The 23,872-nt window shown below is 41.4% G+C and overlaps 2 protein-coding genes across 12 annotated transcripts in view; both read left to right on the top strand.

The window, feature by feature from the left end:
• The window catches only part of phactr4b (phosphatase and actin regulator 4b), a 66,942-nt gene extending 54,464 nt beyond the window's left edge, over window positions 1-12,478 (top strand). For 9 of the 10 annotated variants that reach the window (XM_072912989.1, XM_072912987.1, XM_072912988.1 and 6 more), the window contains 5 exons: window positions 82-137; window positions 3,711-3,772; window positions 3,856-3,993; window positions 10,809-10,885; window positions 10,957-12,478. In XM_072912989.1, the coding sequence (XP_072769090.1) occupies window positions 82-137; window positions 3,711-3,772; window positions 3,856-3,993; window positions 10,809-10,885; window positions 10,957-10,972 (349 nt within the window). In that variant the 3' untranslated portion in view covers window positions 10,973-12,478. The remainder of the gene's footprint in view (window positions 1-81; window positions 138-3,710; window positions 3,773-3,855; window positions 3,994-10,808; window positions 10,886-10,956) is intronic. The other variant, XM_072912983.1, reaches the window with a different exon arrangement.
• A 1,587-nt stretch (window positions 12,479-14,065) lies between these two features.
• On the top strand, window positions 14,066-23,239 carry rcc1 (regulator of chromosome condensation 1). Of its 2 annotated transcripts, none has more exons than XM_061951804.1 (10): window positions 14,066-14,205; window positions 14,799-14,895; window positions 15,008-15,195; window positions 18,456-18,635; window positions 19,749-19,845; window positions 19,928-20,050; window positions 20,132-20,272; window positions 22,152-22,271; window positions 22,352-22,504; window positions 22,607-23,239. In XM_061951804.1, exons 1-10 carry the CDS (start codon window positions 14,164-14,166, stop codon window positions 22,780-22,782), a joined length of 1,317 nt encoding a protein of 438 aa, XP_061807788.1. In that variant the 5' UTR covers window positions 14,066-14,163; the 3' UTR covers window positions 22,783-23,239. The 2 variants fall into 2 exon arrangements, with proteins under 2 accessions (XP_061807788.1, XP_061807796.1); XM_061951812.2 differs by lacking the exon at window positions 14,066-14,205 and adding an exon at window positions 14,249-14,450.
• Window positions 23,240-23,872: the final 633 nt, after the last annotated feature.

The following is a 23,872-nucleotide window of genomic DNA, read 5'->3' as shown; positions in this document are numbered from 1 at the left end:
ATCTTTGTTGTACTTGTGGTTTGAATAACAAAGTGATTCACTTGTTTAAAAATAGAATCTATTCGCTTTTGTTCCCTTTAGACGTCTTAGCCAGCGACCTACCGCTGAGGAGCTGGAGCAAAGAAACATCCTTCAACGTGAGTATCAACTTTTCCTGGTTGAACTTTTGTATCAGTAACATAAAACAGTTGTGTTACAACTGAAGGACATACATTTTTTTTTTTGTTACTTTCAGTCTTCTTTTACTCTATGACCTCACTCACTGTACATTCACGCATTGTCTGTAATGATGCACTACCAAGTTTGAAAATGATTATTGCATACGGTGCAATGTCAGTGGAAGAGGAATAGGGATGGGTACCAAATTCACTACTACTTACTACTACTCACTAGTACTCAGTACTTTTAAAGGTACCGACTGAATTCCATGTGTACTGCTGAGTACCAATTCACGTAAAATCAAACGGTACCAATTTTCGTTACCTAGGTTGCACCCGGTTGTAGACTTTGCACCAAAACAAGCACTTGGTGGGTAAACGGGTGTATTCATTGCTGACTTCCTCTTAGGTAATGTTGCAATTTTGGGATGCTTTGATCAGGGTTTTATGCTGCCGATTCTGATACGAACATCACCGATCCCATGAATGTATCACTGTAAATTTTTCATTGCATTTATGGTAAGAGCCTATTCATACTTAATAATTTCAACACAATATTTAAACTAGTACATTATACTCTTTTATTACATACAATTGTTTGAGCAAAACAATGTCAACAGTACACAATAATATAGACAAAATCAAACACTTGTATATACTACTCATTTAAATCATTTCTGTTTTGCCTTTAAAATCCTCCTGTGTCCAGGGAATTATTCCCTGAGGTTGTACACATTTACTAAAATATGGAAAACATTTTTTCGTTCAAAAAAAAATATATAACTACCTAATCACTCTAGTATTGATCATATATTGATACTACCCACTATAGACACCACTAATTTAGCTAGCCTAATGGTTAGCTTAGCTATTAGCTTGCCAGCTCATGTTTTAGCTTTTTATATTCATACTTATTAAGATACTAAGAAATGCAGTTTATTTGCAATAATGGAGGTAATTACTCTTAACTTTGTAAACTGACATGTTTTTACATCAAATTATGCTCTCAATTTCATTGAAAAAAAATCAGTTTAAAGTTCTGTGGAAAAAATTCAGTGCTGAAAGATTCAGTGTCGAAAAATTCCATCCATCCATCCATCCATCCATCTTCTTCCGCTTATCCGAGGTCGGGTCGCGGGGGCAGCAGCCTAAGCAGGGAAGCCCAGACTTTCCTCTCCCCAGCCACTTCGTCCAGGTCCTCCCGGGGGATGCCGAAGGGTTCCCAGGCCAGCCGGGAGACATAGTCTTCCCAACGTGTCCTGGGTCTTCCCCGTGGCCTCCTACCGGTCGGACGTGCCCTAAACACCTTCCGAGGGAGGCGATCGGGTGGCATCCTGACCAGATGCCCAAACCACCTCATCTGGCTCCTCTCGATGTGGAGGAGCAGCGGCTTTACTTTGAGCTCCCCCCGGATGACAGAGCTTCTCACCCTATCTCTAAGGGAGAGCCCTGCCACCCGGCGGAGGAAACTCATTTCGGCCGCTTGTACCCGTGATCTTGTCCTTTCGGTCATAACCCAAAGCTCATGACCATAGGTGAGGATGGGAACGTAGATCAACCGGTAAATTGAGAGCTTTGCCTTCCGGCTCAGCTCCTTCTTCACCACAACGGATCGATACAGCGTCCGCATTACTGAAGATGCCGCACCGATCCGCCTGTCAATCTCACGATCCACTCTTCCTTCACTCGTGAACAAGACTCCGAGGTACTTGAACTCCTCCACTTGGGGCAGGGTCTCCTCCCCAACCCGAAGATGGCATTCCACCCTTTTCCGGGCAAGAACCATGGACTCGGACTTGGAGGTGCTAATTCTCATCCCAGTCGCTTCACACTCGGCTGCGAACCGATCCAGCGAGAGCTGAAGATCACTTCCGGTAAATTAAGACTGAAGCAATCAATCCTGTCTCAGAACCAGCCAATGATGTGTCAAGTCACGTGACACGGGTCTTGCAAAACAGCATTAAAAAGGCAGTTAACTGTGGTACCTTGGCATAATACAACATAATAAACACTTCAACCCGGCCTGTTGGATGTTTTCAAACTAAATAAATGATTGGTTAAAATATGCACTTTTGAGTGACATTGTTGCACTGGTTCATGCAGATGAGGCACACGGCATAGTGGGCGGGACAGCAACGAGCCTGAGACCTCGCAAACGCGAGCGTCAGACGGAGGAAGAATTCTACAGCAAAGTTCTGGAGAACAGTGATATTATATGGAATAAGTGGATGTTTTTTACCCTTTGCGTTAATGTTTTGCCATGTTTGTTGCATCTTTGTTGTTCTTGCTCGATTATAAAAGATGTCGATTAAGGAGGTGGTTGGCAGTATAGGAGCAACATTCATATATTCTCAGTATTCAGTGTTTTATTGTTTAGTTAATATTGTAAAAACATCCACTTATTCAATATATGACTGTTCTGCAGAACTTTGCTGTAGAAATCAGTCTTCATCTAACACTTGTTGCTGCCCCGCCCACTCTGCCCCGTGCCTTGTCTGTATGAAGCAGCGCAGCAATGTCACACATAAGCGCAAATTTTAACCTTTGGAATCATTTCTATAATTTGAAAACATCCAGCAGGCCGCTTTGAAATCTTTATTATGTTGTATTATGCCCAGGTAGTCCAGTTAACTGCCTTTTTTATGCTGTTTTGCAAGACCACTTGTCATGTGACCTCAAACTTGACACCTTATTGGCTGATTCTGAGATCGAATCGATTGCTTCAGCCTTAATTTGCCAAAAGTGAGTCTGGCTTTTTAACGCAGCGAATTTTTCGACACAAAATTTTTTAGGACTGAATTTTTATACGCAGATTTTTAAAACAATGATTTTAGTTTTTACTGAAATTGTCAATATAATTTGAGGTAAAAAAAAATTAAGTTAGCTAAATTCAGTGTAAAAAAAGTTTTCGTAATAAAGACACAAATTAACCTCTATAGAAAGTGCTCAAAATTAAGGTTCCATTTTTCAAGGTAGCTCAAAGCTAATATATATAGGATGTGCCATATAAATGCTACTGACTCCTATTGGCGAATTTACATGGCGATTTCAACAACTTCAAATTTGGTCATCAAAACTACAAGTAAGATGCATGTTACCATCAAACAACTGGTGTGTAATAAGTACACTACAGGCAAACATTTTGTAGGGCTTAACCAAAGAAAAGACCAGCACATTGAACTTAATGGCAACGATTACTCACTGCAAACAGTATAACAACTGAATAGCACAGTTGTTATTCGTTCTGTGTTAAATATAATTTTGTTTTTAATTAACATTAAATCAACATTTATTACCACATGAACACACAAAAATACAGAAAAGTGTTACTGTGGAGAATCGATACTGATTCCCAGATATTGGGAATTGATACCATATTGGTTCAAATGTGAAAGGTGCCCATCCCTAGAGAGGCAGAGGTTTAAAATCTGGGTCACAGAATACATTTAATTTTAGAAGCCACATTTTTCTTCTTTGTCTGCACATCAAGCCTTATTTCAATACAGTGTCTAAATAAAGCTCTTTTGTTGTTCTCATCCTGTCTTGTTCCAGCCAAAAATCCGGCTGACAGACAAGCAGAAGTTAGAGAGATTAAGCGACGACTGACTAGAAAGGTGTGTACTGTACAACTGACATAATGAGTCATACTGTGTTCTAGCTGATATTGCACTACCTAACGAACTTGTATTTTATGTAGCTGAGTCAAAGACCCACAGTTGCAGAGCTGCATGCCAGAAAAATTTTGCGATTCCACGAATATGTGGAAGTCACCGATGCCCAAGACTATGATCGCAGAGCAGATAAGCCGTGGACCAAACTGACCCCTGCTGATAAGGTAATTAGTCTGTGTATGATTTTTTTAAAGGGGGACATATGATGATTTAAATGTACATTTAAAACACGCCCCTGTGGTCTAGATCAGGGGTTTTGAACCTTTTTGACGTTGGGGCCAAACTTTTCCACTACTGAGGGGGTCCACTCAAATTTTAACACTGAATTAGTAACTTACTCTTGATTTTAATCATACTAAAAAATTGTATTTAACCTGCATACAGTTTAACAGGATAAACCTTGTCAAATGACTTGAATCTCTTCCGTAGAGAGAGAGAGAGAGAGAGAGAGAGAGAGAGAGAGAGAGAGAGAGAGAGAGAGAGAGAGAGAGAGAGAGAGAGAGAGAGAGAGAGAGAGAGAGAGAGAGAGAGAGAGAGAGAGAGAGAGAGAGAGAGAGAGAGAGAGAGAGAGAGAGAGAGAGAGAGAGAGAGAGAGAGAGAGAGAGAGAGAGAGAGAGAGAGAGAGAGAGAGAGAGAGAGAGAGATGTTAGAGCTGGAGCCGTATTTTCCGCACCATAAGCCGCCCTGGGTTATAAGCCGCGCCTTCAATGAATGGCATATTTCAAAACTTTGTCCACCTATAAGCCGCCCCGTGTTATAAGCCGCATCTAACTGCGCTAAAGGGAATGTCAAAAAAACAGTCAGATAGGTCAGTCAAACTTTAATAATATATTAAAAACCAGCGTTCTAACAACTCTGTTCACTCCCAAAATGTACGGTAATGTGCAAATGTGCAATCAATAAGCATCAATAACTTAATGTTGCTCGAACGTTAATGTCACAACACACAAAATAAACATAACGCTCACTTTCTGAAGTTATTCTTCATTCATAAATCCCTCGAATTCTTCTCCTTCGGTGTCCGAATTAAAAAGTTGGGCGAATACGGGATCCAAAATGGCCGGCTCCGTCTCGTCGCAGTTCTGTGAATCCTGCCTTCCGGAAAGCTCGGACCACAGTTGTGACCGAAATATCCGCCCAGGCATTTACGATCCACTGGCAGATGTTGGCGTATGTCGTCCGGCGCTGTTTCCCTGTCTTAGTGAAGGTGTGTTCGCCTTCGGTCATCCATTGTTCCCACGCCGTTCGCAGTCGTGCTTTAAATGCCCTGTTGACACCAATATCGAGCGGTTGGAGTTCTTTGGTTAAATATTGCCTTAAGTTTAAATTCTGCGTTATACGCGTGTCGCTTAGTAGGAGCCATTTTGTGGTCTTTACAGATGTAAACACACAAATGAAATGAAACGCAATATCCGGGGGCTTCTTCTTCTATGGGGGCGGGTGGTTGCTTACAGTAGAAGAAGAAGCGCTTCCTCTTCTATGGGGGCGGGTGCTTACCTTGGCGGTTGCTTACCATAGAAGAAGAAGCGCTTCCTCTTCTACGGGGAAAAAAGATGGCGGCTGTTTACCGTAGTTGCGAGACCGAAACTTTATGAAAATAAATATTTATATTAATCCATATATAAGGCGCACCGGGTTATAAGACGCACTGTCAGCTTTTGTGAAAATTTGTGGTTTTTAGGTGCGGCTTATAGTGCGGAAAATACGGTAATCTTTTTGAAACAACAGTCGCTTTTAATGTTCACATTGCTTCAAAACCGAAAGGGAAGACATTTACAAAGGTGGGCTTTGGCCGTGCAACCCGGCAGAGAACTGGCAAACTTGCAACACTATTTGGTCGTTCCGGACATTGTACAAGACAAAGCCATGTATTTGAAAATAAACAAAACTGTTAAATAACTATTGTAACGACCTACTGGTGTTAATGCGTATGTGCATGTGCGATCATTTAGAGCAGGAATGTCAAACTCAAATACAGAGTGGTCCAAAATTTAAAACTGAACAAAGCCGCGGGCCAAGGTTGAACAAATTAACCTTTAACTACAAGCTATCGTCACGTCCGCTTTTCATCCATTCTAACATCGTTCAGACCCAGTCACAAGATATTTGCGGCTTCTGTACGCACACACGAGCGAATGCAACGCATACTTCATCAACAGCGATACAGGTTACACTGAGGGTGCTAGTATAAAAAACTTTAACACTGTTAGAAATATACCCCACACTGTGAATCCACACCAAACAAGAATGACAAACACATTTCGGGAGAACATCCGCATCGTAACACAACATAAACACAACAGAACAAATACCCAGAATCCTTTGCAGCACTAACTCTTCCGGGACACTACAAAATACACCCCCGCTACCACCAAACCCCCCCCCCCCCCCACACACACACACACCTTGTAGCGTCCAGGAAGAGTTAGTGCTGCAAAGGGTTCTGGTTTGGTGTGGATTCACAGTGTGGCGTATATTTCTAACAGTGTTAAAGTCTTTTATTCGGCTACCCTCAGTGTAACCTGTATCGCTGTTGATGAAGTATGCGTTGCATTCTAATGTGTGTGCGTGCAGAAGCCGCACATGTTATGTGACTGGGCCAGCCCCAGCGCTGGCTGGCTGGCTGGCTGGCTGGCGTTTGGAAGACTCCCGGGAGGATCGGCGGGCCAGCTTTAGTGTTAATTTGATATCGCCTCAAGGGCCAAGTGAAATTACACGGTGGGCCAAATTTGGCCCGCGGGCCAGAGTTTGACACCCATGATTTAGAGCTCACATCTTCGTGAATATGATTAAAGGAGAATGAGGAAGTGTGTGTGTGTGTGTGTGTGTGTGTGTGTGTGTGTGTGTGTGTGTGTGTGTGTGTGTGTGTGTAAGAAAACGTGTGTGCGTGAGAAAAATGTTTTGGGATTGAACCTGTTGGCAAAATATTGGAAATAAAAGTGAAAAATAGTGTCATACTGTGTGACAACTTCTGGGCACAACAACACAAAATGCTAAAACAGACTTGCAGTAATTATTTTCATTGCATGTCGAGATATTAAGTATATAATATCAGTTTGCATGCAAATGATCAATCAGTGTTGCTTTATTTCATAAAATAGTGTGTGCATTTCAAGCACAAAGTCTGCTCTTCTGTGCTCAGGGACTCTTCTCAGCAAAAGCTGACCAATCTCAGCTCTGCAGTATGCGTCGCCACTGACGCAAATCTAGGATTTTGGGAGGTGCAGGTCAGGGTTTGCGGGAGGGTATGCAGGGGTTGGAGCAAGACGGCGTTGTTTACACAGATTACGTGACGCGAAAGTATAAACCAGACTTTAAGTCACGCTGTTTACAAAAAGAAGTACTAACCAAATATACTGCAAAAGAAGGGACTTATAAAAACTGCTAAAAATATAATACAATAATTTGCAGTGCTAGAGTGATTCCATCCATCCATCTTCTTCCGCTTATCCGAGGTCGGGTCGCGGGGGCAGCAGCCTAAGCAGGGAAGCCCAGACTTCCCTCTCCCCAGCCACTTCGTCCAGCTCCTCCCGGGGGATCCCGAGGCGTTCCCAGGCCAGCCGGGAGACATAGTCTTCCCAACGTGTCCTGGGTCTTCCCCGTGGCCTCCTACCGGTCGGACGTGCCCTATACACCTCCCGAGGGAGGCGACCGGGTGGCATCCTGACCAGATGCCCGAACCACCTCATCTGGCTCCTCTCGATGTGGAGGAGCAGCGGCTTTACTTTGAGCTCCCCCCGGATGACAGAGCTTCTCACCCTATCTCTAAGGGAGAGCCCTGCCACCCGGCGGAGGAAACTCATTTCGGCCGCTTGTACCCGTGATCCTGTCCTTTTGGTCATAACCCAAAGCTCATGACCATAGGTGAGGATGGGAACGTAGATCGACCGGTAAATTGAGAGCTTTGCCTTCCGGCTCAGCTCCTTCTTCACCACAACGGATCGATACAGCGCCCGCATTACTGAAGATGCCGCACCGATCCGCCTGTCGACCTCACGATCCACTCTTCCTTCACTCGTGAACAAGACTCCGAGGTACTTGAACTCCTCCACTTGGGGCAGGGTCTCCTCCCCAACCCGGAGATGGCACTCCACCCTTTTTCGGGCGAGAACCGTGGACTCGGACTTGGAGGTGCTGATTCTCATCCCAGTCGCTTCACACTCTGCTGCGAACCGATCCAGAGAGAGCTGAAGATCCTGGCCAGATGAAGCCATCAGGACCACATCATCTGCAAAAAGCAGAGACCTAATCCTGCAGCCACCAAACCGGATCCCCTCAACGCCTTGACTGCGCCTAGAAATTCTGTCCATAAAAGTTATGAACAGAATAAAAGTTATGAACAGAATCGGTGACAAAGGGCAGTCGTTCCCAGCAAACCCTCACAATGCATTTGGGCCTGCCAGGTCTGTCCGGCAGCCTTGGCGGAGTCCAACCCTCACTGGAAACGTGTCCGACTTACTGCCGGCAATGCGGACCAAGCTCTGACACTGATCATACAGGGAGCGGACCGCCAAAATCAGACAGTCCGATACCCCATACTCTCTGAGCACTCCCCACAGGACTTCCCGAGGGACACGGTCGAATGCCTTCTCCAAGTCCACAAAGCACATGTAAACTGGTTGGGCAAACTCCCATGCACCCTCAAGGACCCTGCCGAGAGTATAGAGCTGGTCCACAGTTCCACGACCAGGACGAAAACCACACTGTTCCTCCTGAATCCGAGGTTCGACTATCCGGCGTAGCCTCCTCTCCAGTACACCTGAATAGACCTTACCGGGAAGGCTGAGGAGTGTGATCCCACGATAGTTAGAACACACCCTCCGGTTCTCCTTCTTAAAGAGAGGAACTACCACCCCGGTCTGCCAATCCAGAGGCACCGCCCCCGATGTCCACGCGATGCTGCAGAGTCTTGTCAACCAAGACAGCCCCACAGCATCCAGAGCCTTAAGGAACTCCGGGCGGGTCTCATCCACCCCCGGGGCCCTGACCCAGAGGAGCTTTTTAACTACCTCAGCAACCTCAGCCCCAGAAATAGAAGAGTCCACCACAGATTACCCAGGCACTGCTTCCTCATAGGAAGACGTGTTGGTGGGATTGAGGAGGTCTTCGAAGTATTCTCTCCACCGATCCACAACATCCGCAGTCGAGGTCAGCAGAACACCAACCTCACCATACACGGTGTGGATAGTGCACTGCTTCCCCTTCCTGAGGCGGCGGATGGTGGTCCAGAATCGCTTCGAAGCCGTCCGGAAGTCGTTTTCCATGGCTTCCCCGAACTCCTCCCATGTCCGAGTTTTTGCCTCCGCAACCGCTGAAGCCGCACACCGCTTGGCCTGACGGTACCTGTCCGCTGCCTCAGGAGTCCTATGAGCCAAAAGAACCCGATAGGACTCCTTCTTCAGCTTGACGGCATCCCTCACCGCCGGTGTCCACCAACGGGTTCTAGGATTACCGCCACGACAGGCACCAACTACCTTGCGGCCACAGCTCCAATCAGCTGCCTCGACAATAGAGGCGCGGAACATGGTCCACTCGGACTCAATGTCCAGCACCTCCCTCGTGACATGTTCAAAGTTCTTCCGGAGGTGGGAATTGAAACTCTCTCTGACAGGAGACTCTGCCAGACGTTCCCAGCAAACCCTCACAATGCGTTTGGGCCTGCCAGGTCTGTCCGGCATCCTCCCCCACCATCGCAGCCAACTCACCACCAGGTGGTGATCGGTTGAAAGCTCCGCCCCTCTCTTCACCCCGAGTGTCCAAAACATGAGGCCGCAAATCCGATGACACAACTACAAAGTCGATCATGGAACTGCGGCCTAGGGTGTCCTGGTGCCAAGTGCACATATGGACACCCTTATGTTTGAACATGGTGTTCATTATGGACAATCTGTGACGGGCACAAAAGTCCAATAACAAAACACCACTCGGGTTCAGATCCGGGCGGCCATTCTTCCCAATCACGCCTCTCCAGGTTTCACTGTCGCTGCCAACATGAGCATTGAAGTCCCCCAGTAGAACGCTAGAGTAAATGAATTCAAACTAAATGTATATTTCTTAAACTGTCAGTAAAATTTAAGTTAAAAAATGAAAATACAGCTTCACTACTTTAGTCATAATTTTTGCGCTTAAGAAACTTCTCTCTAACTTTAGCTCCTTACTTCTTGTTTGTTTAATAGTGTCAAAAAAAAAGTATTACAACTGAGTACTTCTGCGGCCCAAACGGACCACAGCTGAGGAAAAAAAATGTTTTGCCGGCCCTCTCGGGGGTGCTATCAGCCCAACAATGAGCCCACGGGTCTGTGGTTAAAAAACAACGGTATTGGATAGGCTTTGGTGTACATTTTGCCACATGGTCACTTTTTATAACCCATTTTTTGAGTCTGTCTGCAAGATGTTCGTTTGTGGAGCCGTTCCCAGATTGTGAATGAAACCAATACATCAAATATACACAGTATATCTTAAAGACGAATGTCACCGCTATTTTTTTTTTTTCCCAAACTCTGTTGGAAAAAAACTTCATTAATATATGGATTCACCAAGTTACAACATTAGGTACACCTGCACTCTCCGATCAGTACAAGAGCTGCTTAAAAAGCTGTTTATAGCAGCTTTTATTTCACTGCATGTCACATGTCGGTGGTATATGAGCATGCCAAGATTAGATAATATAACACTTTATCTTACTTTTTTGTGTCCTTCCTCATTGCTTGAGAGCTTGACTTAACGTTCAAATAAGATTGTCTACCTTGCTGTGATGTCAGAAATCTTGCAGGCAGGTGTGCAAGCTCACGCCAAAATGCGTTAACTTTACAATTTGACACTTTGACATTGTTTAACACATGTATCCAACTCTGCAACAACATTTATTAGTCAGAAAAGACGACAATCATCATAGGTTGCGTTTAAAAAGCTCCCCTATTTTCTGTTCTATATGTACACTACCATTTAATGTAATCAAGTATGTTTATTTGTCTTGCAGGCAGCAATCCGTAAAGAGCTTAATGACTATAAAAAAACTCAAATGGAGGTTCATGAAGACAGCAAGATCTACACAAGGTATACCTTAATCTTAATTGATGGAGTGGGAGGAAGTTTGTTTACAACTCATAAGTCTAATTTCCTTCTAGGTTTCACCGGCCTTAACATCTTCCATCTTCACCTGGTATATGAAGCACTTAAGGTCTCCTTGGCAAGCACCTGCTTGCCCTTTCTCATTTCCTGAATGTACTTTATATCTGATCAGGGACAGCCTGGAACTGACAAAAATGCTTCTCGCGTCTCTTACAACATCTTCACGGCATTGCTTCAGCGAACGGAATTGGTGGTGGTTGGAGATGACACAGATACAGTATTAATCCCAGATAACAGGGATGATACGGAAACTTGTGCCAACCAAATGGTGACTTTTGCAGAGGACCTACAAGTGCAGGGTTGCTACTCCCTCTGCTATAATGCAGCGGCCCTCATGGACTTGGATCTAGTTAATATCTTTATTGCGGCCTCATTCTGTGTTGCCTTTTTCTTCTCTACTGTATATGGAAACGCTAATTCATTTGTTTTGTTAATGTGAGAACATAAAATAATAATAGTACAGAAAAATTATAATTTCTAGAACTCCACACAATAATATTGGAGATGACACATGGCGATGATAGCCAGTTTGGACTGGAGGATGAAGACTGGGATATTCTGTTTTAGGATTGGACATCTCTGGGATATTGTGTGTTTTTATATTAACTGTACAGATTGCTATTATAATACCTTAGAATGAAGCTCGCAAAGATCTAATTACAAAGTATTGTGTAATGCACAAGATATTTTATATTATAATTTTGATCACAACAGTAGTGACAGCTTTTTGTTTTTTTCTTTTCTTTTCTTTGGCTTGCCTGTATTTATCGTTGTGATGTGAGGTGGCCATTAAGCGTGAGTCTAGAAATAGAAAAAGTGCAGGTCAGGTCTCTATCGGTGAGTTTGTTTGCCAATGTACCCAATGCCTAGAAAAGACAGGATATTGGTATTCATATCAACTATTTCTGAAATCTACTGCATGAGCCAACACAGATCCGACTGTCATTGGATCTGGTTAACCTCTCTTCATTTATACTTTTCTAAGAGTTTTTCTACATCCCTTTAATCTCACACACAGTGCTTCTCTGTAGCCTTTCTGTTGTAGGGTCCATGCTAGTTACGTCTACTATGAGTTCAATGTAAGCTGCTGTGAGTAGATCAGGGATTTATCACAAAAAAAACCTGAAAATGTATGAACGGTCAACAGGGGATCATTTTGGCTGGAATTTATTTTTGGGAAACTGCAACTGTTTTATTTTGTAGTGTTGTCTGGCCAGTAGCTTACAGGGTTCTCTTTGCTGTGTACAGGTGGATATAGGTTAAACCAATGCTTGTGTATATCTTGTCTTTCTTTCATTTGAAAAGAAATTTTAAATAAAGTATTATAGTTTGCTATTTTTTTAAGCACAAAATCTTAGTTTATGATTAAATGCTACAAGAAAGGGAATGTCAATGTGTACCCTTTCTGTAAAACTAGGTTCCATTTTAGTTGAATGAAGATTTATGGACTGATAGTTATTTTGCTTTTAATTGTACATAGTAACATCTGGATCTAATTAAAAATCGTACAGCCTGAAACTTCTGTTCAATGATTTAACATGTGCTCTGCTATTAAATCATTCTCTCTTTGTTGGCGTTCAAAGGGCAATGTCTGCAGGAACTTCATTTGTAAATTGGAAACTGGGGATCCAGTGACACCTGGTGTCAAGTTGCCAAACTCATCTGCTCAGCTCAATCTGCTGAATGTTCAAGTATGAATGCTCGTGGAAATAAAAACATCGTTACATTGATATTAACATTCGGAGTATCTAAAATCAATCCAGCTCCTGTCAATCCAAATCATCCATCCATCCCATCCATTTTCTACCGCTTATTCCCTTCGGGGTAGCGGGGGGCGCTGTAGCCTATCTAAATCTAATGTAAATTGGCAATACACAATACAGTAATACCTCGATTTTCATACGCCCCAGTAAAGTGAAAGGTTTTGACCAAATTTTTGTTTTCATACAATGTCACGTTTTTTGTACAATTACACACGTTGGTGATTCAGTCTCTGCAGTACGAATGAAAATAACCTACCAAAGAGCCAAATAAAGTTGAAGCATACAGTGATGACTCGGAGTCTCAGGACTTTGTGTTTCCAGAGTGTCACTGAAGGCAACACAAATCTATCCAAGGGGACCCATTTTGCCCTCTACATACAACGGCTCATAAGACAGGAAAAATTCATGGCCTCACAGATAAACGGAAATTATAGAAAAACTTCCAAAATGCTCATTTCGTGCATTTGTCATAAGAAAATCACATTGAAAGCTAACAAGCCGCATGCGGCTCTGGAGCCATGGGTTGCCAAACAACGGTAATATCCCAGCGAGGCACAAGACATTGATACAATGTTGATTATTTTCAACTTGTTTAAGTCGGGGTCCACGTTAATCAATTCATGCCTGGTCACGTCACAATTCACGTCACAGCCTGGCATTGAATAAATGTCAAAAATCATGTTGTTTCAACGTTGTATTTGTCGTGTAAAATGTAGAAATCAGTGACACACACACACACACACACACACACACACACACACACGGCTGTCCACTTCACTAGTGTTAACTTTACTGAACAAACTGCGCATGCTCCAAACATACATACATACATACACAACTACGGATTCACTACATAAAATATTGGTTGGGAAATTACCAAAATTCAATGGTCAAATCATTGTCAGAACTCAACATTGATTAACATTGTCAAAAAGCGTGTTGTTTCAATGTTAGGTTTGAGTTGCTCAACATCAGGATCTAATTCATCGAGTTCTCAACGTTGTTCTATGTCTTGAGCCTGCTGATCATCCATCAAAATATTGTGGGGTGAAAAGTATTCAAGAGTAAGTGGTTTACCTACAAATGAAAACATATGCCTATACATTTTTAATACACATTAAAAAAAAACTATTTTAAAAGCAAGATTTATTTTTATGGTTACGTTTTTTGTTACAACATGATGGATGTAAACTACAAAAGCGTAATTCATCAAGAAGACACGTACACTTGAGTAATACATATTGCTGCACTGAATTGCATATGATATAAATTAGATATAAAGGTAAGACTTTTGCCGTGAAATCAATATTTCTGCTTCGCTCGCGCTGCACAGCTTAAAGGGGGCTACTGTTCCTTTAAGAATCATCCAAATCACAGTTGTTATCGCGAGAGTACTAGACCGGTTTTCCCACCGACCAGGAAGTGAATACGTGCGTGTGCATGCTCGTTTCAAGCCAGCCTACAAACTTGTTCCCGTCACAGGTTGGTCAACTAAACTAAACTGTCTTCCGGAAACATGAATGATTAGTAAACAGTCAATTAACTCCCATGCTTTGGTGGTAAATGACCTGACTGGCATGCTGGCGGAGCTAACTATGCTAGTTGTGACTTGGACGTGCACGTGTTAGTGTCCCCTTACTTGCTATCCTACTCGTTTTGGCGGTAATTTGGATCTACTACTGTTCAAAACAATACGACTTTGTTCAGTTAGTTACATACTTGTTTTGGTGAGTAATTCGCAGCACGAACACCGGGCTACACATCCGCACTGCCAATGGAAGCTAACTTTCAGGTGGCTTTTAGAACTCTTTAAATACTAAAGCAACATTTTGGCACTTCAGCGCTTTCCCTCATAGTCAAAACGTCCTTATTATGTGTGTTAACGTTGAAGAACACGTTGTTTCATTGAACTGCAAGCATTAAATGTGTGTCGGGGTGCTAAAGTAGCTGGAAGGGTGCCAGCCTCCTGACAACTGTCATACAATGCCTCCTTTATTGAACCACACACTCTCTTCACAATGGCTTCCTCCAATACATGTCTTTAACCCATCCTTGATACATCTCTCCTTGTGTAGTATTTAAGAGTTGCTGACATGCCAGCTATAAAGTCTACTACCAAGAGGAAATCAGATGTTATTGTGGAAGAGGTGAAAGAGCCGAAGAAAGTAAGAGGTTAGTATGAATGAAAGCAATTCACTGCAGCACAGCTATAAGCACTTTATTCCCAGATGGTAATTGTGCTGACCTGTGAATGAATGTGCATGTGTGCGTGCGTGTTAACCAGTTTACCACAGGAGTCATGGAACCGAGGCGGGTCAAGTTCTTGTTTTGGGCCAAGGTGATGTTGGACAATTGGGTTTGGGAGAGGACATAATTGAGAGGAAGAAGCCAGCCCTCTTGTCCCTACCTGAGAAGATAGTACAGGTGATAGCTGGAGGCATGCACACAGTGTGCCTCAGCGAAACAGGTCTGGTAAGTACATACCTCACACGTTTACTTAAAAATAGAGTACATCTCTGGTAGGGCTGCACAATTAATCATGAATTTGGCTGCCATGATTAAGTTATCAACAGCGATATTAACATTTTAAAAAGCAAGCTCTGCTGCATATTAAATCAAGCACTTTTACAGCCGTGCGGTAGAAGACCAACAGCGGTTCGCGCCCACACCTGAGGCCATTGTGTATTGCCAACACCAGTGAGATGCGCTTGCAATTGCAATTCATGCCCCCCCCTCCATCGGTATATGCGTATGTGTATGAATCTAGGGAATTCGGAAATGTAATTGAACTACGTTTGTCTTGATACCAATGTACCTTGTAGCAAAATGTATTTAGATACTTTTTAAAATAAAGGGGACCACAAAAAAGTCATTATCGGCTTTTTTTTTTACCAGAAATTCTTATGATACATTGGACATACAACTTTATTGCGATCAAAGCACAATTTTGGCATTGAATAATAGGGATCTAACAGTATCAACATTTCATGGTACGATATTATCACAGTATTAAGGCTACAGTACAATATTATTGTTATATGTCCAAAAAAACCCAATAATAGATAGATAGTACTTTATTGATTCCTTCAGGAGAGTTCCCTCAGGAAAATTAAAATTGACATAGTGTGCAAAATGAATTGGCAGGAATGTTCAGGATAAGCACACTTACTGTAAATAAATGCTAAATAATAATGGTAAAATGTTCTACATACTACACACAGGTATTTTTAAGTGCAAAGAATTGTGCAGGGACATACATTGTTTCAAGTAATATTTAAAACAAAAAGCGTACAGTTGCGTGTCTTGTAAAGTTTCAAAGTAAACATCTAGTGTAAAAAAAAAAAATGCTCACTTCAGTAACTTTTACTTAATGAGAAGCAGTGTCCTCCACAGAAGACATGGCTATATCAGTTTGGAAAATGCAGTTCCTCAGAAATGTTGACTCACAATTTAACTTTTAATTATGTAAATACCTCACAAACTGATGTTTGGCCTTGCGGGCTTCAAATATTTTTTTCTGCATGACAGTAGCAACTTGACCAGGGTGTAACCTGCTTTCCGCCCAAGCACGGCTTGATAGGCTCCAGCCTCCCCCGCAACATTAAGAGAAACAAGCGGTGAAAAATAGATGGATGTTTGGAGAATTCATCAAGTTGTTCCTCAGTTTACTCCTAGTTCCCACGATTGCAGTTTTTTTGGTGAATTCCCTCCGTGCGCTGCGATGTGACCGCTGACTGTGTCGCCTTGGAAATGCTCCAGGTGAAAGTGGTGTGCTTTGCTTTGCAGAATGCAGACTTTTCTTACATCCGCCAAAGTTTGTTTGTCTGTTTGTTGGCAACATAACTCAAAAAGTTCTGGATAGATTTTTAGGAAATGTCCGAATACAACAATTCTTCTCATTTACTATGGGCACACTTCACTTCCTGCTTACGGCGTTCCACGCCTCCACCTTGCTTTTTCTGCGCTGCGCAGAGGATTCTGGGAGATGTAGTTATTTTCAGACCCGGCCAACGCTAAAGCACCAAGAAAAAAATACACACCAAGTTTTTTGTTTGATAGTACCGTCAGGGGTCACAGTATTATTGTGAAGACTTTGAAACCGAAATACCACGGTATCCACAATGCCTTTACACCGCTATTAAGTAACAGTGAATATACTTGACAACTTCTCTTTTAGTAATATGTAAACAAACGGGTTACAAAGGCTCCTAATTTGGCTGCTGACGTATGCAGTGACATACTGTGTCGTTTTTGATTGTATTATTTTGTCAAAATTATGAGGGACAAGCAGTAGACGAGGGATGGATGATTAATTTACCAGTTAATTTACTGTTAATATCTGATTACTTTGTGTTAATATTTTCTATCTACACTTCTGTTAAAATGTAATAAATGCATATTCTTCTGTTGTTTGGATACTTTACATTAGTTTTGGGTGATGCTACTCTTTTTTTTGTATAAATTCAAAACCAAGTAGTTACAGGATCATACATTGGTCATAATTAAAGTCCTCCTGTATCCAGGGACATATTTCCTCAGATTATAAAAAAAAAAAAAAAAGAAAGATTTTGCGATGTAAAAAATATTAATCTAATCATTGTAATATCGACTATATACGGCTCTTGTCCTTTGTATCGTAACTGTCGATATTTTTATAGATCCACCCATTTGTTTACATTCAGCTGTTAGTGGTTAGCTATCGTATCCTCCTACAGTGTGTAGTGAAGCACGTGTAGCTATTCCTCTTCCTGCATGAATGATACTTGTAAGAAACTACGTTTTTTTTTGTTGCAATGAAGGCAAATACTGTCGAGGGACGTTGGCCTCCGAACTAACTTTGTTTTAAAGCACTGCTTGCAGAGCGGCGCTTCAGTGTTTATAGCTTCACCTTTATCGTTAGTTTTAAGCCAAAATATATAAATTCTCCTTATTCTGTCGCTGTTTCTGTTTGTAAGTGCTCTCTGTGTGTGATATGCGCCATTGCGCATATTACCAGCAATGTCACCATGGCGCGCATTCATATCTTTGGAAAAAAAGAGTACCTGTATTTTTCAAAAGCATTATACTACCTATTTTAATTAAGTACTACCGGTATACAGTGCAACCCAAAATTTAACATTTAAGTACTCTTTCATGGGAATACAATTGTTTCACTAAATAACTTGTTTTTGTATTTTGTCATTTAATATACATGTTTCACACTACAAACAATCAAATGTATGGTTAGGTCAAGCAGGGGTGTCCAATTGATGACGTGCAAGCTCTACGCTAAACGTGCCGGTTTTTTTTTACATGGCTTGGAGAAAAAATACAAAAATTGGATAAATAGAGCCTAAAGCATCATGTAATTAGAAAATAGATTACATTTTAATACGAATAAGTTAAAGTTAAAGTTAAAGTACCAATGATTGTCACACACACACACTAGGTGTGGCGAGATTATTCTCTGCATTTGATAATGAATAATGAATAAAAAAGCAAATGTTTGTCTTTAGATTTATGGATAATATTTATTTAGTCCTTTTATAATCAAACCACTTCATTGCAATTTACAAGATGTCGTCACTTCTACTTGCCAAAAGTAGCTTGCTGATCTGTGAGAAACAATGTTTTACCTAACATAATGAATAATTGATAATCATGGTTTCATTAAGATACCGGTAAGTAATTATTGTGCAGCCCTAATGTCTAGCAATATTTACAATTGAGTCCTTTGGAACTTTTTTCTTAAGGTCTACACTTTTGGCTGTAACGATGAAGGGGCTCTTGGTCGGGAAACCAAAGAGGAAGGGTCTGAGATGATCCCAGGGAGGGTGGAACTTGACGAGAAGGTGGTCCAGGTGTCTGCAGGGGACAGCCACACAGCCGCACTAACAACGGAGGGAGAAGTATACTTGTGGGGATCCTTCAGGGTTAGTACTCTGCTTATTACTCCTTCACTTAGATGAACAAAACAAAGTATTATTTAGAAATATATCTATACATTTATTTGGAATATTTCCACATGATACCCTTTTTCCTAAATCATGATTTACAGCAAACATGATTCCAGTGTTTCCAGTTTACAATTTGTTGTTGTTGTCCACTTGGTATGAATTTATTCTTTTCAGCCATGTTAATTTTCTCTTAAGACAATTGTATAGCTTTCAACTTAAATGAGTTAATTGGTTGCAGCTCAGTAACATGCACCTATTAGTGATGTGTTTACAATGCTTCTAGGTCATTTAGCATGGTTTGATTTGCTTATCTGGCTTTGTCCATTTCTATCCTCCCTAATGTGTAAATATGAGAACATCTGGCGTCTAATCAGTTTTACCGTATATTGTCAATTAAAGGAAACAAGAACCAGGCAATTCTGTTTCAAAAACGTGAAAATTATTTTTACATTAAATAGGTGTTATATTTGTCTTAACTAATGCATACAACACAATGCAACATTAAGTAATATCAAATGAGAAAAATAAGAAAAAAAGTATGTACATTGTTTTTCCTCCTTATCTTTTTTGTCTCACATTTTTTAATTTAACTATTACATTACTGAGATAAATTTACATATCTCATAACAGTATTTGAAAAACTGGCATGTAGAGTTTTAACCCTAGTTTAATCTTTCAGGGCTACTTTCATCCCTCATCCCTCAAGTTTTGATATTTGTCCCCCTGTAATTTTATTTAGTCATTGAAGTCTCATTAACACTCAGTGGCACACTGGTAATTACATCTCTATTATCTCTGCCTACCTTGAGCTTTCTCTTTATTAAAACTAGAGCAGATTTCCCCTAAGAAACCTCATTCTCTATTGTTTGAAAAAAACACACAACTGACAAACAGTTTAATGAACATGAATATGTGCTTTTATATCAACCAGTCTGTGATAAAATGGTGGTCGGGGGAGATGCTCACCGTATTGTTTTGTTGTCAGGCATTTTGGGACCCAATAAAATGTGCTGTATTTATTGCAATGTTGACATTCTCAGGTGAGGGGAAGGTTTGCCTCTAATGCTGATCTTTCACCCACCAACCCAGGACAACAATGGTGTTATTGGACTTTTGGATCCATTAAAGCCATCTGTTCTTCCACTTAAACTACCCATGATAGAAACTGTTGTGAAAGTTGCATCAGGTAGGGCTTAAACACATGACCTCACCATCTTTTTATTATAAGAGCAAAGTGATCTGTTTAAAGGTCAGTGATGTTTTAACAGGTAACGACCATCTCGTTATGGTGACCATGGACGGAAAGCTTTACACATCCGGTGCAGCGGAACAAGGGCAACTAGGAAGGGTGCCTGAACAATTCTCAATCAGGGGAGGCAGGAGAGGCCTTGGTAAGTATAGAAACCCCCAAAGATGATGTAAAGTGTTTAACTATTGTCTCTGTACTAGCTAAAGAGTTCCTGTGATTTCAGGTCGTCTATTAATTCCTCAGATGGTGAGAGTTAAGGGGAAAATTCATTTCATTGACGCCTTCTGTGGGGCGTACGCCACATTTGCTGTGTCAAAAGAAGAACAAGTGTATGGATTTGGTCTCTCCAACTATCAACAGTTGGGTAAGTGTTCCACCGTTTGTACTTTTTTTTGTCTTGACTGTCAAGTTGTCATTTTGAATTAGTGAGGTGAATTCATTTTTCCTAAGCTCCATCTATCAAAACAATTTTGAGCAACCTTTCATAACTGTCAAGTGTAAAAAGTGTAAAAACGTAACCACTGTGAAAAAAACTAATAAAAAAAAAAAGTGAATCCACTCACACAGATAGCAGAACATACTAAAATTGTTTTCACGTCATTACAATTGAAATATGTCAAGGTAAAAAAGCCTTATACTCTAAACTAGGGATCTCCAAAGTGCCGCCACATCTTACTGTTTTTTAATTCCTCACTGAACTGGACACTTCTGTTGTCTTGTACTTTTGGTTTATTTCGTAGCCTGTTTTGGTATAAATGCTGCCCCTGGCGGTTACCTCCAATTAGTGTCCATTAGGCTTTGAGTGTGTGGTGTGGAGAAGCAGACTGCAGACCACATAATAACATTCTGTCCCATATACCGCCATCCTAATGGGAATCGTGGTCTGGCATCTGTAGACGAGAGCTTGGTCAGTTGGCTATCAAACACTTGCTCAGCTGTATAGTGGTTACACCTCCTATAATTAACATCTTTATCCAAACAAAGAAGAAGAAGCTTTGCTATGTGGTGACAAAGCAAATTAGTCCATCCATCCATTTTCTACCGCTTGTCCCTCCCGGTGTCGCAGCGGGGCTGGAGCCTGTCCCAACTGCACTTGAGCGGAAGGCAGGTAAAAAAGTCGCCTCCTCATCGTGTAATATATATTAATATATCTCATTAATAATGTAAAAACTACTTTTAGATTATTCCAATAAAAATGTGTAGAAAAATTGCCCCCTGGGCCACATTTTGTGCTAGAGGTGGGAAAATTATCAACTCTTCGATGCATCAAGATTGGAACGTGGACGATTCTGAATCGATGGACATATGTCCTGATATCAATTTATGTATGTATGTTGAATAAAGTAATACAAAATTAGAATTTATGCAGACACACACGGAGGAGCTAGCTATGCTAGCTGTGGCGTTAAGCTAGTTTGAATGTGAACTAATGAAACAAAAAATAAATAAATCCTTGGTACAATTTAACAGAAGTCTAACTGGGAACCTTTTTACAGCTGATAGTAACCAGCTAAGAAGAGGAAATTGGCAAGTATATTAATAAATCAGGAAAGAGACTAATATCTACTAAGTGCAACAACACTTTCAGGTATAGATATGAATGGGTAGATGGTAGATACGACACTCCACTTTGAGCTGGAAGTCTGCGGCGACTGGGGGCAAAGTGTCTGGACATTCTGTGGTTTTAGAAGGCATGAAAATGAAAACAAGACGGATGCCTGCTCGCCAACTAGGAATGTTTATTTATTTTATCATTTAGCAGGCTATTTTTGCTAAAGTTCTTTATTGGCTGAAGTGCTGCATTAATAGCTCCCACCTTGGACGCTTGTTTTCAATCTCTACTGAACAATGCCGACACACTCACGTCTAATCTGCTTGGTTTTCACTGGAAGATGAAGTGTTCCCAAGCAAAAGATATTAACGATGGAAGAGAGTCTCCAAATTCTGACATCTCCTTAGAACTATCAATAGCCTTGATTCCTGCTAAACAAAAGCTTTGCAGTGGAATTTGTTTACGGTGTAGATAATTGAGGCAAGGTACTTTTCTTGTCTGTCTCTATATTCTGTACCAACTGGGAATGTGTACCAAACAGAAGGTTTCGTAAAGAAAAATTCCGTTGCGAATACATGTACCAATACAATACTATTGTCGAAGCAAACGAGAGAGACAATCTGAAATATAATGAAACTCTATTATTCTTTCACAACTCTTGTCAAAACTCGTATATACTGTATGCATTCAGGCACCAAAAGCACAAAGATATGTTTTGTCCCCGTCAAACTGACTTCCTTCAAAAATTCTACCACGACCTGGATTGACTTTTCTGGAGGACAACATCACACTGTCTGCCTCGATTCAGAAGGTAAACTGCTAGTATTGCATTTGTCCATAACTTGTTTATGTCCTTAGTTTGGGGCTAATTAAAAAAAAATATATATATAGGACAGGTGTATAGCCTGGGCAGAGCGGAGTATGGCCGCCTTGGTCTCGGTGAAGGCGCTGAAGAGCAAAGTGAACCCACACCAGTGACTGGGATTGAATCAGCCAGAGGTGTGACATGTGGCGCATCAGTCAGCTTTGCGGTCACCAAAAAGGGTGAGGAAGTACAACTTTACAGCATAAATGAAGGATACTAGCTTTGGAACTGATTTGTATACGTTGCTTGCAAGCACCTGATGTAGACTGTGCTGACTGCAGGGGCTGTGTATGCGTGGGGAATGGGCACCAACCTACAACTTGGAACGGGAAAAGAAGAAGACGAGTGGAGCCCAGTGAAGATGACTGGCAAGCAGCTTGAGAATTGCACAGTACTGATGGCGTCCAGTGGAGGGCAGCACACAGTTCTTTTGGTCAAAGGCACAGAGGAAAGCTGATGTTCCTCTCAGGCATGTAATAATACTTCAGACTGTTTCTTGTGCCTACAGTGGGATGACAGTCTTAATGGGACTTTCTATGCTCAGTTAAGTGCAGGAGAATCACAGCTGAGAGAAAGTGGTAAGCTTCAACCCTATCAGCTAAAATTCCCTCTTTTGCTGACGTGGCTAAGTGATAGACATTTTCACTATATCATCACAAATAGGAGACTATTTTTTAAAAAACTGAGCAAAACATTCGACTGTCGGCATGTACTGTAAATACATTTTTATTAATTTCACAGTCTTTTAAAAAATGTTTTGATTGCATAGATGCTGATTCAAACAAGATATTTACACCCATTGAGTTCAATTAGTCAAACTACCGAGGGCACCGATATTTTCACTGTATTCGGGGAACTACATCCTGTATTTTGCTACTGTTGTCATCTGATAATAAATTTTAGATTTTACTTTATTTCAGATACAGTGCTTTTTTTTTTTTTTTTGCAGTTAATTTATGTAATTTTGTTGCTGAGGCTAGACTTCCTGGCAAAACTCTCCCTTTTAATACTAATACCTCTGAGGCCCTCCCTGGCTCTTAGAGCTGTGAAATACTAATATGATTTTACCTGTTGGACTTCCACTAGGAAGGTGTTGTATCTCAGACACCTGCATCATTTCCAGTGTTGCGCTAAATCCGCTTGCCTGCCATAACATAGGTTGTCCTTATATTGTAATGGACCAGAGACCACACATATGCCTGACCTGTTTACTCTATTAGGACTGACAGGCCCTATCCTCGAGCCAACTCACCAGCAGATGGTCAGTTGACTCTTGCACAGATGCACGATTGATGTAAACAAAATAGTCAGAGATTGATGTCTGGGCCAAATTGCTCTGTTGCTAAGAGCTCAAGAACTACCTTCTACTCTTCATGATTGTCTTGCAGACATTAATGTCCAATAACTCAACTAAACAATGCCAGTGGAGCTCCAAATAGGTCAGAATATGCCTGCCATTACTGCCCATGTCACCAGAGAATAGCACTAAGTACAAAACCAGTGAAGTTGGCATGTTGTGTAAAACGTAAATAAAAACAGAATACAAT

The sequence above is a fragment of the Nerophis lumbriciformis genome, linkage group LG04 (assembly GCF_033978685.3).
Source record: "Nerophis lumbriciformis linkage group LG04, RoL_Nlum_v2.1, whole genome shotgun sequence".
Classification (NCBI taxonomy): Eukaryota; Metazoa; Chordata; class Actinopteri; order Syngnathiformes; family Syngnathidae; genus Nerophis; species Nerophis lumbriciformis.
Note: the sequence above shows the minus strand (reverse complement) of the source record. Positions and strands in the feature narration are given on the sequence as shown.